The sequence below is a fragment of the Onychostoma macrolepis genome, chromosome 07, assembly GCF_012432095.1.
Source record: "Onychostoma macrolepis isolate SWU-2019 chromosome 07, ASM1243209v1, whole genome shotgun sequence".
NCBI classification, from domain to species: Eukaryota; Metazoa; Chordata; class Actinopteri; order Cypriniformes; family Cyprinidae; genus Onychostoma; species Onychostoma macrolepis.
In genome coordinates, this window is record NC_081161.1 from 30,385,872 (window position 1) to 30,399,592 (window position 13,721).

General features: G+C 38.8%; 2 protein-coding genes across 14 annotated transcripts in view; both read right to left on the reverse strand.

Moving 5' to 3' along the window:
- fam189a1 (family with sequence similarity 189 member A1) overlaps positions 1-2,343 on the reverse strand; it is a 105,625-nt gene extending 103,282 nt beyond the window's left edge. For 2 of the 4 annotated variants that reach the window (XM_058783657.1, XM_058783654.1), the window contains exon 1: positions 838-2,224. In XM_058783657.1, the coding sequence (XP_058639640.1) occupies positions 838-1,062 (225 nt within the window). In that variant the 5' untranslated portion in view covers positions 1,063-2,224. Of the gene's footprint in view, positions 1-837; positions 2,225-2,263 lie in introns of those variants that run through there. The other 2 variants (XM_058783656.1, XM_058783655.1) reach the window with 2 other exon arrangements.
- A 1,001-nt stretch (positions 2,344-3,344) lies between these two features.
- The window catches only part of tjp1a (tight junction protein 1a), a 129,323-nt gene continuing 118,946 nt past the window's right edge, over positions 3,345-13,721 (reverse strand). For 3 of the 10 annotated variants that reach the window (XM_058782071.1, XM_058782072.1, XM_058782076.1), the window contains 9 exons: positions 13,048-13,272; positions 11,082-11,813; positions 10,904-10,989; positions 9,885-10,088; positions 9,596-9,675; positions 8,731-9,166; positions 8,167-8,384; positions 7,750-7,893; positions 3,345-5,177 (listed from right to left, as the gene is read on the reverse strand). In XM_058782071.1, the coding sequence (XP_058638054.1) occupies positions 5,083-5,177; positions 7,750-7,893; positions 8,167-8,384; positions 8,731-9,166; positions 9,596-9,675; positions 9,885-10,088; positions 10,904-10,989; positions 11,082-11,813; positions 13,048-13,272 (2,220 nt within the window). In that variant the 3' untranslated portion in view covers positions 3,345-5,082. The remainder of the gene's footprint in view (positions 5,178-7,749; positions 7,894-8,166; positions 8,385-8,730; positions 9,167-9,595; positions 9,676-9,884; positions 10,089-10,903; positions 10,990-11,081; positions 11,814-13,047; positions 13,273-13,721) is intronic. The other 7 variants (XM_058782074.1, XM_058782080.1, XM_058782073.1 and 4 more) reach the window with 4 other exon arrangements.

Below are 13,721 nucleotides of genomic sequence, written 5' to 3' on the forward strand. Positions count from 1 at the left end.
GAAATAACACAATTTGAAGATGGCAAAATGTGAGTTTCCAAATGGACAAATCCAGACATTTCAGAAATTAACATAAAAAAAGGAATTAATATAATTAGGCTAATCTCCCAAATTTTAGAAGTTCTTTCTGAATCTTTACTATTAAGATATCATCTCAATCTAAGAATCAATAAAAATAAAAAAATCTTTCCAAGCGCTTGAAATGCAATGCAAGAAGCAGGAATGTATAACAAACACATTAACACAATAGGCAACATAAAACAAGAAAACTAGATAAATTAAAGGTGCAAAGCCATTTCTAAAGTGGATACTGTGGTCAGACACTGTGGAAAAGACATGCTCTTATTGTGATTAATGAACAGAATTATTCCTGTCCGAAAATCTAACAAGGATGCATTAATCAATACTAGCCAGAAACTAACAGCCTGTTGAAACACTTTCACACAGAACATCAACAGGCATAAGTGAGGTGCAAACGAATGCGCCTGATCTTCTCAAAGCATTTGGCTTCATTCTGTTGCATTATAAGAGGCAATTCACCAACCACACAGCCTTTCATAGGTGAGCTCACCTGAGCCCAAGCAATAAAGCAGCTTCAAAGAGTCCCTCTGCCCCCCGAATTATTTAAAGGCTACTTAATTTCGCATTTGGTGAATATTGTACCGCTGGCTCTCGATGATGAGCCGGAGAACTGAATTATAAACTAAGAACGAGCCGCGCGTGATGTGATTGCTGACTCTGCAGTTGCTGGGGGTCACAAATGGCGCGTAATATCAGCCTTCTGTTCAGGGGAAACTCACAAAAATACATTATCGTTCGACAATAAAGACAACTTACCGAGAATCCAGCCCAAAAGGGACACGAATGTCTCACCCTCGGAGATGTAGTGAGGGCCAAAGCGGCGAAACTGACAGCCAAAATCAGACTCCCGAGCACCATCTGTGAAACTCCCAGAGAAAGCATGATGCGAGTCCGGGTTCGAAACTCCCTCAGCCGCGAGAGGCTGCGGGACAGAGATACCGGGCTCAGAGACCGACCCCTCGGCATTGCACTGACAGGCATGGTCACGACTAAACTGTTTAAATGAAACCAAAACTTGGGTTAAATCAGCGGGCTTCGGGTTTACAGGACACCTCTGGGTTCAGTCGCTCCGACATACACAACGTAAAGCCGAATTCATAGCGTGTTGCCAAGACGCGCAGACCGTCATCCCGTTACAATGTCCTGCTCTCAGTGTAAGTGCGCTGTTTTCAAGCAGGTGTTTCAACTAGCCTTATCCAAAATCATTTCAGTAAGACAATGAGGTAAGCTCTGCGTAAACGCGCGCTGTATGGTCGCCAGCTTCGAGGAAACGCACGGGATAGGTGATCCATCAAATCCGTTCACAGCCGTGACAGTCCGTTAATGAAATCTCTCACGGCTCTGAACAGAGAACGTCTAAATAATAAAGCTCGTATTCAGAGAAACGAAGTTCACATCGATTGCGCTTATGTGACGCGGTTTGAGGTTCCACGACGCGTTCCCAACGTTCGACTCCAGTGTAACAACGTTCGTTCGAATCTCGAACAGCCACAGCAGCAGCCGCAGCCTCGCGCTAGTAGTCTGTCAGTTAGACGTGTGAGCAGGTGCTTGGGGAGAGGAAAGGAGGAGATGGACTGACGTGCCGCCATATGTAGATTCAGATAGATGGATGCGGGCAATGAACTCATTCGTGGAGCCATAAAAGCCAGAGTCCGCGAATGGATATAATGAGCCTACTCAATCTTACTTATTATTCATATTGTTACTTTTCATTAAACGGGCTTTAAGACTGAGCCTTTGCGTTCGGTTAATATGCCATTTAAGCAATGTCACAGGAGAAAGAGTGCTGCTGTACTGAATATTAGCAAGGCTCTTATCAGATATTCAGTACTACTGCACCATTGTGATGATGGTTTTATAAAATTAGTAACTAGTATCCGGCATCCGTCAGACCAAAATTGGCTTCAAGCTTCATGTGTCGCCAAGCAACGAACAAAATGAAAGCAGGTCTGGAACCTATGTGAATGGAACGGAGCGATTTTCGCTTCCTAAATCAAGGCGAAATTCCATTCCGGATTTTTAGCTAGACAGAGAAACCCGTTCAGAGCTATCAATGAGCGAAAAAAAAAAAAAAAGCCAACCATGTAACTTTTAAAAACGCGCTCCTCGCTATAGATAAAAGGACTCCGCATCGGTTTGTTTGATAAAACACGATGTTTTGACTAAAAAAAAAGCTATTCACCAAAATACTCCTGTCTAAATCTTCATAAACACGGAGAAGCGAAGCGATACAAACACTGAAAGGACCATCTCTGTTGGTGCGCCAAACTGATCCGCCAATCAAATCAAAGTTAGTTTTCGGCCAATCAGATTTGCGGACGAGAAAAGTTGCGTGTCAGTAAAATGTATTGTATTTGTATAATTCCATCAGCAACATTTATGACCAAAATATAATTCCGAGTTTGTATAAAAATAATGTAATTTAAACGAGCTCTCTATACATTAAAATGCAGACTGATTTAATTTGAACTTTTTTTCTTTTTTTTTTACATGGTTGGATAAAAGTCACATGACCAGACCCGTTTAATTCCAGTTTGCCCTTCTGAAAGATCGTCTATCAAAGCTCCTTGAAAGGATGGATGTTAAACATATCATATGCAGAGACAGCTAACATTACCATATTTGGTACATGTAATCTTTACAAGGTCTATAGATATAGCTCTGTCTCACATAAATCATTACATATATAAACAGCAGTCACAGAGGAAAACCCAGAGCCCCATTTTTAATAATTAACTTATAAGCTATACATTTGTAGCTTTCAAAGTATGACACGTCATGAAACAAAAGTTCGAAGAGATCTACATTTATCTTTCCCTTTCCCTCATAGTAAAATAATAACACTTTGAAACTTTCCATAGTGTTAAGCAACTCTTGACTGTAATGAAACACATACTTCACTAACTTTTTATTATTTCTTGAAACAAGGCACGCAGTTTCATTGGGTATTAAAGGAGATGTGACCACTTTGCTGGGCCTGATTTAACCAATCGATTAAAGCTACAGTATCATTACAATCAGTTTTATAATCGCCAAACGCAATGCACATTCTGCAGGAGTGTGCACATTGCACAAAGCATTTGCGCCATCTGCAGGCCACAGAGTGTCCCTACACATTATACTGCAGCGTTCTGTCGCAATGAGACATCTTTTCAAAGTCACCTTGCTCCTATATAACGGGACACTGTAATCTTTATGCAGATGCTTTTTGTATTGCAGCTACAAAAAAAAAAAAAAAAATACCACAATAAAATAACACCGTGTATTTTAAAAATGATTTTATTTTTAATACAGTGGCATACTGGAAATTGTGTTGAAAAGGGAACAAACTCTGCCACATGTGAATAGCTAATGACCAGTCAATGCTGTGTTATACTGTCTAAAGAAAAAAAAAGTCTTCTGGTGTGCCATAATAAATCGTCTATTAGTACAAAAATACATTTCAGGACACACAATATAGCATCCAGTATCACAAATAAATGCGTGGGACACATTTCGAGCACACCGTTGAAAAGAAACAGGTTTTGAGAATAGTTTACATCAAGCACTTTCTGTTGTAAATAAAGAATAAAAAGAATGTTATCATTAAAAACGCTTATATTTAGTGTGTATCTGTAGAAAATGTGATATTATTACTGCTAAGTACACGTTCCAAGGCTCAAGGGTAGAACCAGAATACAAAGACGATCGTTTTCATTTCATTCATCTTCTTTTATAAATGTTTCCCCCCTTAAGTTTTATACAAAATAAAGACATACAAAAAAAGTCATTTACAAACCAATAATGAAGGCAATATGCTAGCTTTATGTACAGCCAATTGATCTCCTTCCATCTTTTATTTGTGTTTCTCTTCAAAGGTCATGTGCATAGCAGATAAAAAGAGAAAACCTGTTCTTATCCTTTACGCTGTTACGCTTGTGTGCAACACCCAGGTTTATTTGTACAGTGGGTTGACAAAAATGGCAGAACAACTTCAATTTCTTCATAATTTATCATTACAACAACTTAGCAAAAAGAAACCACAAAGGTTTTTGTTACTGAAAAAAGTGTCGTTTCAGATAAGGCATCACTGCTTTAGATGGAGTGAGTGAGAGAGAGAGAGAGAGTGAGGAAGAATCTGGGAGAGAAAGAGGGGAAAGGAGAGAGCAGCGTTCTTCACACCTGAGTCAAAGCACGTGCATAGATCTCGACACAGCAGGAATGTTCCAGTGCTCAAGTTCACAGGTCTGTGAGGAGGTTAGTGGTGTCTACAAAGGAGCTATTTAAAAAAAGTGAGCCTTAGGTGACACGTCCTTGGCTAGAAAACTTCATCCTGTATTATTCCTAAGATGCCGAGATTCTCTTCAACACTTACGCACGCAACTAGCACTGATCCTGCACCTTGACATGATAAAAGTCAGGAAATGTGTCAGATGTACACTTCAACTGCTCGATTGAAGAGCCTAGAACTGGAATTCGATATTCTAGAAAAGTTGCACTATACATGAGAATCATAACATTATAGTGTGCATACTATATGAAGTTAAAATACACTTGCAGATTAATATAGTCTATACGTTTAAGTAGCCTAGACTGAATGGAAGAACCTAATAAATCCTTTAAAAAAAATAGACAACACAACTTAATGTGTCGCAAAATATTACAGTTGGCTTACAGTGTGAGTATTAGTTGGTCAGTGGCACAGAGCATGCAGTCCATCGATGGTTAATGTCTGTTTTTGTTATCCTCGAAAGCCTTTAAAAGCACTTAAAACAAGAAGAGGAAGAAGTAAAAACGAAGAGGATGATGAGGAGATTAAAACAGCACTTCATTGAATGTAACCCTCCCTCCAGTCTCAGAGGTTACCGTAAACAAAGCCAGAGCACAGTCAGGAGACCCTTCATTTAGTGTTGCGTAGCGCCTTCATCTTGTGGAAGTGTGAGTGTGTGTGTTTATAAGGGGAAGGTCCTCTCTCCTTCGATCTGGTTCCACATTCACTAATGGGACCTGTTGTTGCCCTCCTCAGAAATGGTCAATAAGCACAGATACACAGTTGGCTCCAACCAGGTAGTTGGGATCCCCAGGGAGAGATTTGTTCTGCCAACTCTTAGGATCACCTGGATAAACAGAGAAAATGTAGATGAAAATAATGGATGAATGGAGAGAAAGATGAACCACCACATAAAAACATTTGGATTCTTTTTTTTTTTGTTTATTTTTTAAAGTAAGAAATGAATAGGTTTATTCAGCAAGAATGCATTAAACTGATCAAAAGTAACAATGAAGACTTTTTTTTTCTTTTTTTACAAAAATTGATTAATTATCATACTATTTATATTTCAAAAGAAATGCTATAATGCTATTTGAACTTTCTATACATCAAATAATGGAAAAAAATGTATACAAGTTTAAACAAATATTACACAGAATAATTTTTTATCTTACGATACTAATAAATGTTTCTTAAGCACCAAATCAGCATATTAGAATGATTCCTGAAGGATCCTGTTACACTGAGGACTACACTTTAAATATATTAAAATTGAAAACAGTTATTTTAGATTGTAATAATATTTCACAATAATACTGTTTTTACTGTATTTTGATCAAATAAATGCAGCCTTGGTGAGCATAAGAGACTTCTTTCACAAACATTTAAAACATCTTAGTGACCCTAAACAGTAGTGTATTATATGTTAAGTACATGCATCAATAACAGCTAAATGTATTAATTAATTACTGCATGCATGCTTGCTTTCTAGTCAGATCCACCACTCTAAAGCCAACAAAACACTACCAAAAATAGAACATAACACAAAACACACATTTGGAGAAGCATAGCCTTCATAAAAAATATTAAGTTACCTCACATTATTTTATAGCATATTTCAACAGCTGTAACAGCATAATATGGTGCTATTATTTTATCCCTTGGTTTGCATGAGGAAAAGAGAGGAGCGTAGCAGGACGCTCAGAGATAAGACAGGCTCTCAGCATGCGATATTTGTTCTGACAGAGATAATCAGAGCCAGAGCAAGAACCAATAAGCTCATAGCCTAAGGTGCTGTAATGCATAACAACAGTTGTTTTTCCATTCATCAAGGTGAAGTGTGTAATTTCAGCACCACCAGTGGCACTAAACAGAACTTAGTGAAAAAAAGGTTGATTGTCAAACACAAACAGATTATAGTTCTGTTTGGTTTTGTGGTACACAAATTACACACTTTATTCATAAGAATTAAAATAATGGTTACACTACAATTGTTCATACACTTGGATGTCTTGTAGTTCATTTATAAGTCTATAAGGACCTGAGCCCTTCAGTGCCCTTTTGTACTCCACTGTGAGCTCCATCAGAACAACATCTTTGTTAAATCAGTTAGGTAAACGCTCTCTTTCCAGGGAAGTGCAGGGAAATTTGCCTTGAGCTATGGATAAACAATAGCCTTGTTTTAAAATATGCAAATTAGAGGCAAAGGCCTGTAATGGTTTTGGATGAGGCAGGATTCTCCCATCTCTCCACTGCACAATCAGAATGAGAGGTTCATTCGGAGGCTAATGCAGGGCAGTGCCAGGTTTACCAATAAGAGTTATATAGAGACGAATGAGTGGAAAGAGAGAGAGAGAGAGAGAGAGAGAAATAAGACTTAGGGAAAAACATTTGCTATTCTCCAATAGCGGGACGAAGGCAATTCCAGCATCTCTGCATATTTAGACATTTGGGTGGCTGTGTGAGAATCAGTTTAAAGTACAAACAATGTGAGTGAATTATGATTAATAGAAGTGAATTCCCATTCATGACATCATGAGACCCCAGTGAAGATGGAAAACCTATTTTTTAGTAATGTTCATCTGCAGATCTGTGATTATTCAGCTAATCTCAAGGGAGAAATTGAGTGATTCAGTGTCCCGATCGAGAAGACGCAAAGGCCTAAAACATAAATCTATCCAGTGAACAGCTTTAGATCTACATTATCTGTTTGTTGGGCCCTGCAAAATACAAACCATCTGCCGTCTGCCACTTTCTTTAATGCAAAATAACCATTCATTACAACACTGGAGATTACAATGGATATTCCTTTTTTAATAAGTAGTTTAAAAAAAAAAAAGTGTATTTATTCCCTTATATACACAATACAATTAAAAAAAAGTTTAGGATCAATTTAAAATAATTGTCTTACAAATACAAAGCTGTATTTCCAGCAGCCATTACTCCAGTCTTTTAGTGTCACATGATTCCTCAGAAATGGAAAGTTGATCAATAGAAAATTCAAAAGAACAGCATTTATATAAAATAGAAATCTTTTGTAATATAATTATCTTCTCTGTCACTTTAGCTCAATTTAATGCATCCTTGCTGAACAAAAAAAAAAAACATCTTACTGACCCCACATTTTTAAATGGTAGGAGAACAGTTTTATTGTGCTTTAAGAGTGAATTGTCACAAAGGAAAATTGATTTGATTGTCGAACTAAAACTGACACTTGGTTTAAATATACCTTAAATATGCCACATAAATACATGAGCAGACTGGAGTGAGTGAGTCAGTAAATGAATAAGTAAACAAAAAATTAGTGATATGGAGTTGTGAAAATAAGAAAATGCATGATGAAAAAGGCCCACAACCAAACAAGATGTCACAAAGCCATCCCAAACGACCCCAAAAAGGACAGAGAGAGGACAGCGTACCCGACGAGGAGTCGGAGGATTTTAGAGCAAAAGACCAACCATCAGGGGTCATAGACGCACAGTGAGGTAGGCGGAGCTCCACTGGCTTCAGGAACTTCAGGCCGTGGGGACCACACATCACCAGAGGACTCAGCAGAGTTTCACCTGGAAACAAAAACTCTTTCCTTTAGCATTTACTCTACACACAAACATAACTACATATGAAGTAGAAACCTAACACAAAAACATAAATTTAGTACGGATAATCTCACTTGCATTTTGAGTATGGGTTAATTTAAAAAAAGGGTTGATGGGGGGTCTGTAACAAACTAGAATCAGTATCAAACTCTGCATTACCAAGCTTTTTTCACAGACCAGAGGAGAAAGACAAAAATGTCACAATCTTCTGACCCTCGAGTTAAAAGATGCGTGACTGACCTTTCTCTTTGTCCAGAGGTGGCAGGATGCTGTTATCCCGACACACCTTGAAGTAGATCTCTTGTTCCACACCGTCAGGAATGGCTCCCTGAGGGATAATGATGCTCACTCCCGTCTCAATGGAGCTCAGGACCCCGCCGTTACTGTTGAAGATACCCCGTGCCGTCGCCACCACCGTGTGGCTGTCATCATCATCGTCATCCTCCAAAGCACTCGGGCTGGAAAAAGAAAGAAAAACAGATCAACCTTAATTTTAGTCTGATTATCAATTTCAGATTTTCTTTATGTAAAAAAAAAAAAAAAGGAAAAAAAAAATCTAGCTAGAGCAGAAATGTAATATCAGTAGACAAATATATAATTCTACTGATTGTGATAATGGATCTTTCTGCTTTGTTTTGTTGGCTACTATCCTAAATGTATTTAATATTCAAGATTTATTTTTTTAAAAAGTTAAACATTTTTTGAAAAAAAATAAATAAATAAATAAAACTACAGCGTGGATAAAATGTCTACTTACCAAAAAACATGCAAGCATGACAATTACAGAGCTAGTTTTTACTATACCTGACAGGTATTGCCTTGGGTACAGCGTTGATGTTGTTGTGCTGGTATTTGGGTTTCTGGTCCATAGTGCGAGTGAAGGTGTCCAGGCCGCTGTCGTGGTCTACCGGCTGGGGCGAGCTCTGTGGTTTGGTTGTGGTACTGATGGGAGCTTTCACATTATCCGCCTTATTTTGAGAGTCATTAGGCAGGAGGTTGTGGTTGAACTTGGGGCTGTCAAACTTGCGCTCGAAGGGCCTTGCAGAGGTTGTGTACGGCTTGGGCACAAAACGGTTGTAGCTGGACGTGGCAGTGCTGTTGGTCTTTGGAGGTTCACCGGTGCCGTTAACAGGAGATTTCTCTGGGAAGCTTTTCTGAGGCAGGTAAGTGCTCTGGACTGTGTCTTCATGATTGGGAGGTTTCACTTTGGGAGATCCGTGTGGGTCGAGAGGTGGAGTGACTGTGTGAGAGAGTGTGAAAACGTGTGTACAAATTTGGAAGTTTCTTTACAGATAGAAAATAAGCTCCTTAGACACAGAGTTCAGATTTGTTTCAGTCATTATATTCATCTTTTGATGACAATTTAGTCAATATTTCATTTAAAATATTTAGAATAATTACTATTTTAAAAATTGAATTCATTCCATTACTCCAGTCTTCAGTGTCCTTCAGAAATCATTCTAATATGTTGATTTGTTGCTCAAGAAACAATTCTTATCATCATCAATGTTTCTTGAGCAACAAATCAGCATATTAGAATGATTTGTTGCTCAAGAAACAATTCTTATTATCATCAATGTTGAAAACAGTTTAATATTTTTTGAGGAAATATGTATGTATTGTGCTGTAGGAAGGAGGATATACGATCATTTTTCCATTAATCACGTACCTGCGGGTTTGGGCAGGGTCGGGGGTGGGACAGCTGGGTTAGCTGGAGCAACAGGGTTGATCTTCTCCACTGACTCTGTCCTGTAGCAGAAAGCAGACAAAGTACAAAGTAGTCAAGATTTAAACTTAAAGCCATATATTCTGCCATCCAAATATATATTACAAATCCAAACAAGGAAAAAAACATAACCCTTTACCTAAATGCAAATATACACATTTTACCAAAACCTGGTAAAACAAAAACATAAAACAGAGTTACATTAAGTATGATAAAGTATTTGAACACGTACCTGGGGTAGTACCCTGGTTGGGTCTGGGGTTGGGTTGGCTTGATGGCAGGTGCCAGCTGTGCAGAGGGTTTGCTGTCAAAGCTTCGCCGGTCAAAGTAAGACAGCTGTTTCCTGTAGTACTCCTCATCCTCATCAGGGTCATTGTTATTCGAACGAATGATATCATCTGTTGCTTTAGGCTGGGGCTGCTGTGGCTCTGGAGATCTGACAGAGGAAAGAAGTATGTGTACCTTAAAATGCTTGACAAATAGAATACTGTTGAGGTAATGACAATGTCAACAAAAGTGCTGCACTAATCTGAACCTCATAAAATATTTCAACTTCAGTATCACAAGAAAGCCTCTCAGTAAGAGTGGCCCAATTTAGCCTCATCATGGATATTTAGAATCAGACTCAGTATTTGACTATTTCACCACTAGATGGAGATCTAAGACTAACTTCATTATTACTGGGGACAGAAAGATCTTTTTTAAAGGTTTTTGAAGAAAAAATAAAAAAATAAAAAAGTCAGCAAGGCTAAATTTATTTAAGAAAAAATACAGTAAAAACAGTAATATTGTGAAATATTACAATGTAAAATATCTTTCCATATATTTTAAAATGTAATTTATTCCTGTAAAGGCAAAACTGAATTTTCAGCAGCCATTACTACAGTCTTCAGTGTCATATGATCTTTCAGAAATCATTCTAATATGCTGATTTGGCGGTCAAGAAATTATTTCTTATCAATGTTGAAAACAGCTATTTAAGTTTTTTCGCAAACCGTTATAAATTTGTTCAGGTTTCTTTGATGAATAAAATAACATTCAAAATAGCATTTTAAATAGAAATCTTTTGCAACATTACAAATGTATTTAGTCACTTTTGATCATACTGATGCATCCTTGCTGAAAAAAATTCAAATTCATAAATTAAAAGGTACTGTATGTTGTGGTTTAATGCTTTCTTTTTATAGATGCAAATACACTGTATGCTAATGGCTGCAGATTTAATTTATACTTTATGTGCTAGTTCATTACCTAAAGGCCTTCTCTTGGTCCAGGTTACTTAAAGAATTGGCTTTGGGCACGGAGGCAGCGCCAACTTTAGGCACCATGTCCACAGGCTAAAGGAAGCAGAAAGATTAACATTAATTAAAATTAATAATTCAGCCTGTAGAGTGTATATTTAGTTAGTATATTTAGTATGTCAACTCACCCTAATACCAGAGTCTGCAGACTCTCTTGCTCTGTCCACAGACACGGATCGCTTGTTCTCAAACATTTTAACCCTTGTAAGCACAGACTGGGGCTTCATGGCTGGGTCATCCTCTGCCTCAGCTGGAGGAGGAGGAAGCGTAGGTTCCACTGGCGGTGAGATGGACTCAGGTTTAGGAGGGGTCACAGAGGCCTCAGAGTTCATGTAGACCCTCTGTGGAGGTTGAGTATAGGAAGGCCTCTGGGATGGGTCATAGTACTGTTGTTTGGGGGGTTCAGGGGAGTGGGAGGAGGCTTGAGTACGAGGGAGTGCTTCCTGGTCATACTGTGGGCGAGCAGGGGGCGGTTCATCATGTCGGATTGGTCCAGGACTGGGTTTGCCATAGCGAGGTCGACTGGAGTCATAGCCTGTGTCATGTCGCATCTGAGGGTGACCGTACATGCGGTTCAGACCATCCTCATAGGGCATATGAGGGTCGTATCCAGAGGTTTGGTCATATGGGGCCCACTGCTCATCGTACGGAGGCACGCTGCTGTCAAAATGTAGGTGGGGGTCAAAATTACGAGCCTTTGGTTCCATGTAGCCCCCATCGTAGCGGTAGGGTTGATGGTCATAATCTCTGTATGGCTTGTCTTCCTGGTAGAGGGGCTGCTGGGGGTTGTAGTTGGGCTGCATAGGGTTCTGGTTCACCTGCACCGGCTCGTTGTTATGATAGATATCCTTCTTGTACATCTGTTGATAAAGCCAAAAAAGGATATTTATAAATGACTTGTACAAAGATTCATAAATAATCTCTAAACCACAGCAATCAATTGAATTGAATGAAACGGCAGAAACCAGAAGTGATTAATATTCGGATTAAAAGTTGAAGAATGAAGCACAGAGTCAGCAGAGAGACCTGCAATAGAGGAAGACTCAGAGTGGGCAGTTATTGAACAGGTCAAAATGGAGGCAGCCATCACACAAATAGTTTCAGAGTTTAAGAGAGATTAAATGATTCATGACACGCCAAGCTGCAAAAACATTGGGGTAAAATCAGACTGAAAAATCCCACTGAAAAAGAAATATACAAAAACCATTTGCTTTAAACAATAAAAAGTATTTTGAGACGTAGCCTTTTAGGAACAATAATAGTCCAGTCTGTTAGACAGAATCACAACTCTAAGCCAATTAATTCTGAAGCCAGAATTAATTATTACTTCAGTGATTCAGTGATAATGAGGAAATAAACATGGCCACAATTGAACTAAAACAAAAGAATGATTTATATTAAAATATGGCCAAAAAGTCATGGAAACGCATGGCTACAATATTTTTTTGCATGTCCATAGTTTTTTATTTTTTTTTATATTGAACTTTCTTGTTAATGTTTTTGCCAACTAAAATTAGATAGCCATTTTAATCAGAGCAAAACTGACACGCTAATAAATATGAAAATTCTAATTTAAAGAACGCTTTCGACAGAAAAAGTATGAATAAAACTGTAAAAATGAAAACTGGTTAAGCCGTACTCGTATGTTGTAAACAACAAGGCTACCTTTCAAAGTCATAACAGGAGGGGGAAAAGATACAAAGTTTTAAATATAGGTCAAAATAAGTTTTAAATCATTTCATCACATTCATTGCACCACTAATATTCACTAGCTCTACTTCAACAAGCAAAAACAGAAAATTAAACCCATGCAAGAGTAGGCAAGCAACAGTGGGGACCTGGGCTTGCCTGAAGCTACATAAACTATGATCTGATGCAGCAGGCCTCTGTCGTACCCACTGTTGTTTATAAACAAACACGCACACATTCACAGAAGGAGAACGGACGCTCTCTTAAATAGGAACACAGCGCACATGCAAGAGCTGGAGGAAAGCACTGCAGCAAACAGGCAGGCTAGACGGCGATAAGAGAAGGCACCGGGCTCGGGCGTTAAGTGGGCCGTTTCAGTCCAGAGCAGGGTGGCTAGCGAGGTACCTTGGACTCTGACCCGGGTTGTCCGGATTGGTTGGGGTCGGGAGACGGGGGTTGGGCTAGCTCAGGGGCAGGTGGGAAGAGAGAGCCAGCCTCTGGGCTGAAATCCCCCTGAGTGAGGGTGACCGGGAGATCCTTGGCACTCAGGGCCCCTACATTTACATGAACAGCAGGGGGCGCTGTCTCTGCCAGCGGCTCAGGCTGCGTGGGAAGAGCAGCCTCTGCTTTCTGTGAAGGTGTTCAAAAATGTTTAATACATGTGGTCAAACCTCTCCACTGCACTTCAGCTGAGCTTCATGATTCTCTTCTGTCTCACCTGACACCAGTACTGTTCTATTAAGGGAATGTTCCAGGTTCACGATGTTAAGCTCTATTGACAGCATTTAGGAAATAATGCCAAGTGAAAATAAACATGCACAGTAATGCAATTTCAGAAAATCCTGGAGGTTTTATTTTGTATTATGATGTGAAACAGATCATTAATAAGAAAAAATGTAGTCAGAAAGGGGTGGGGTTTAATCGACCTAAATGATTGAAATGATTATCGCATGGGTGAAGTCTGACGTTTCACCATAAGATTGAGTTATCACATTACAATTTTAAATTACAAGGTCAAAAGAAGATTTACAATAAGATCAATAAACATTTAGAAAAAAAAATTAAATTTACATTTAATT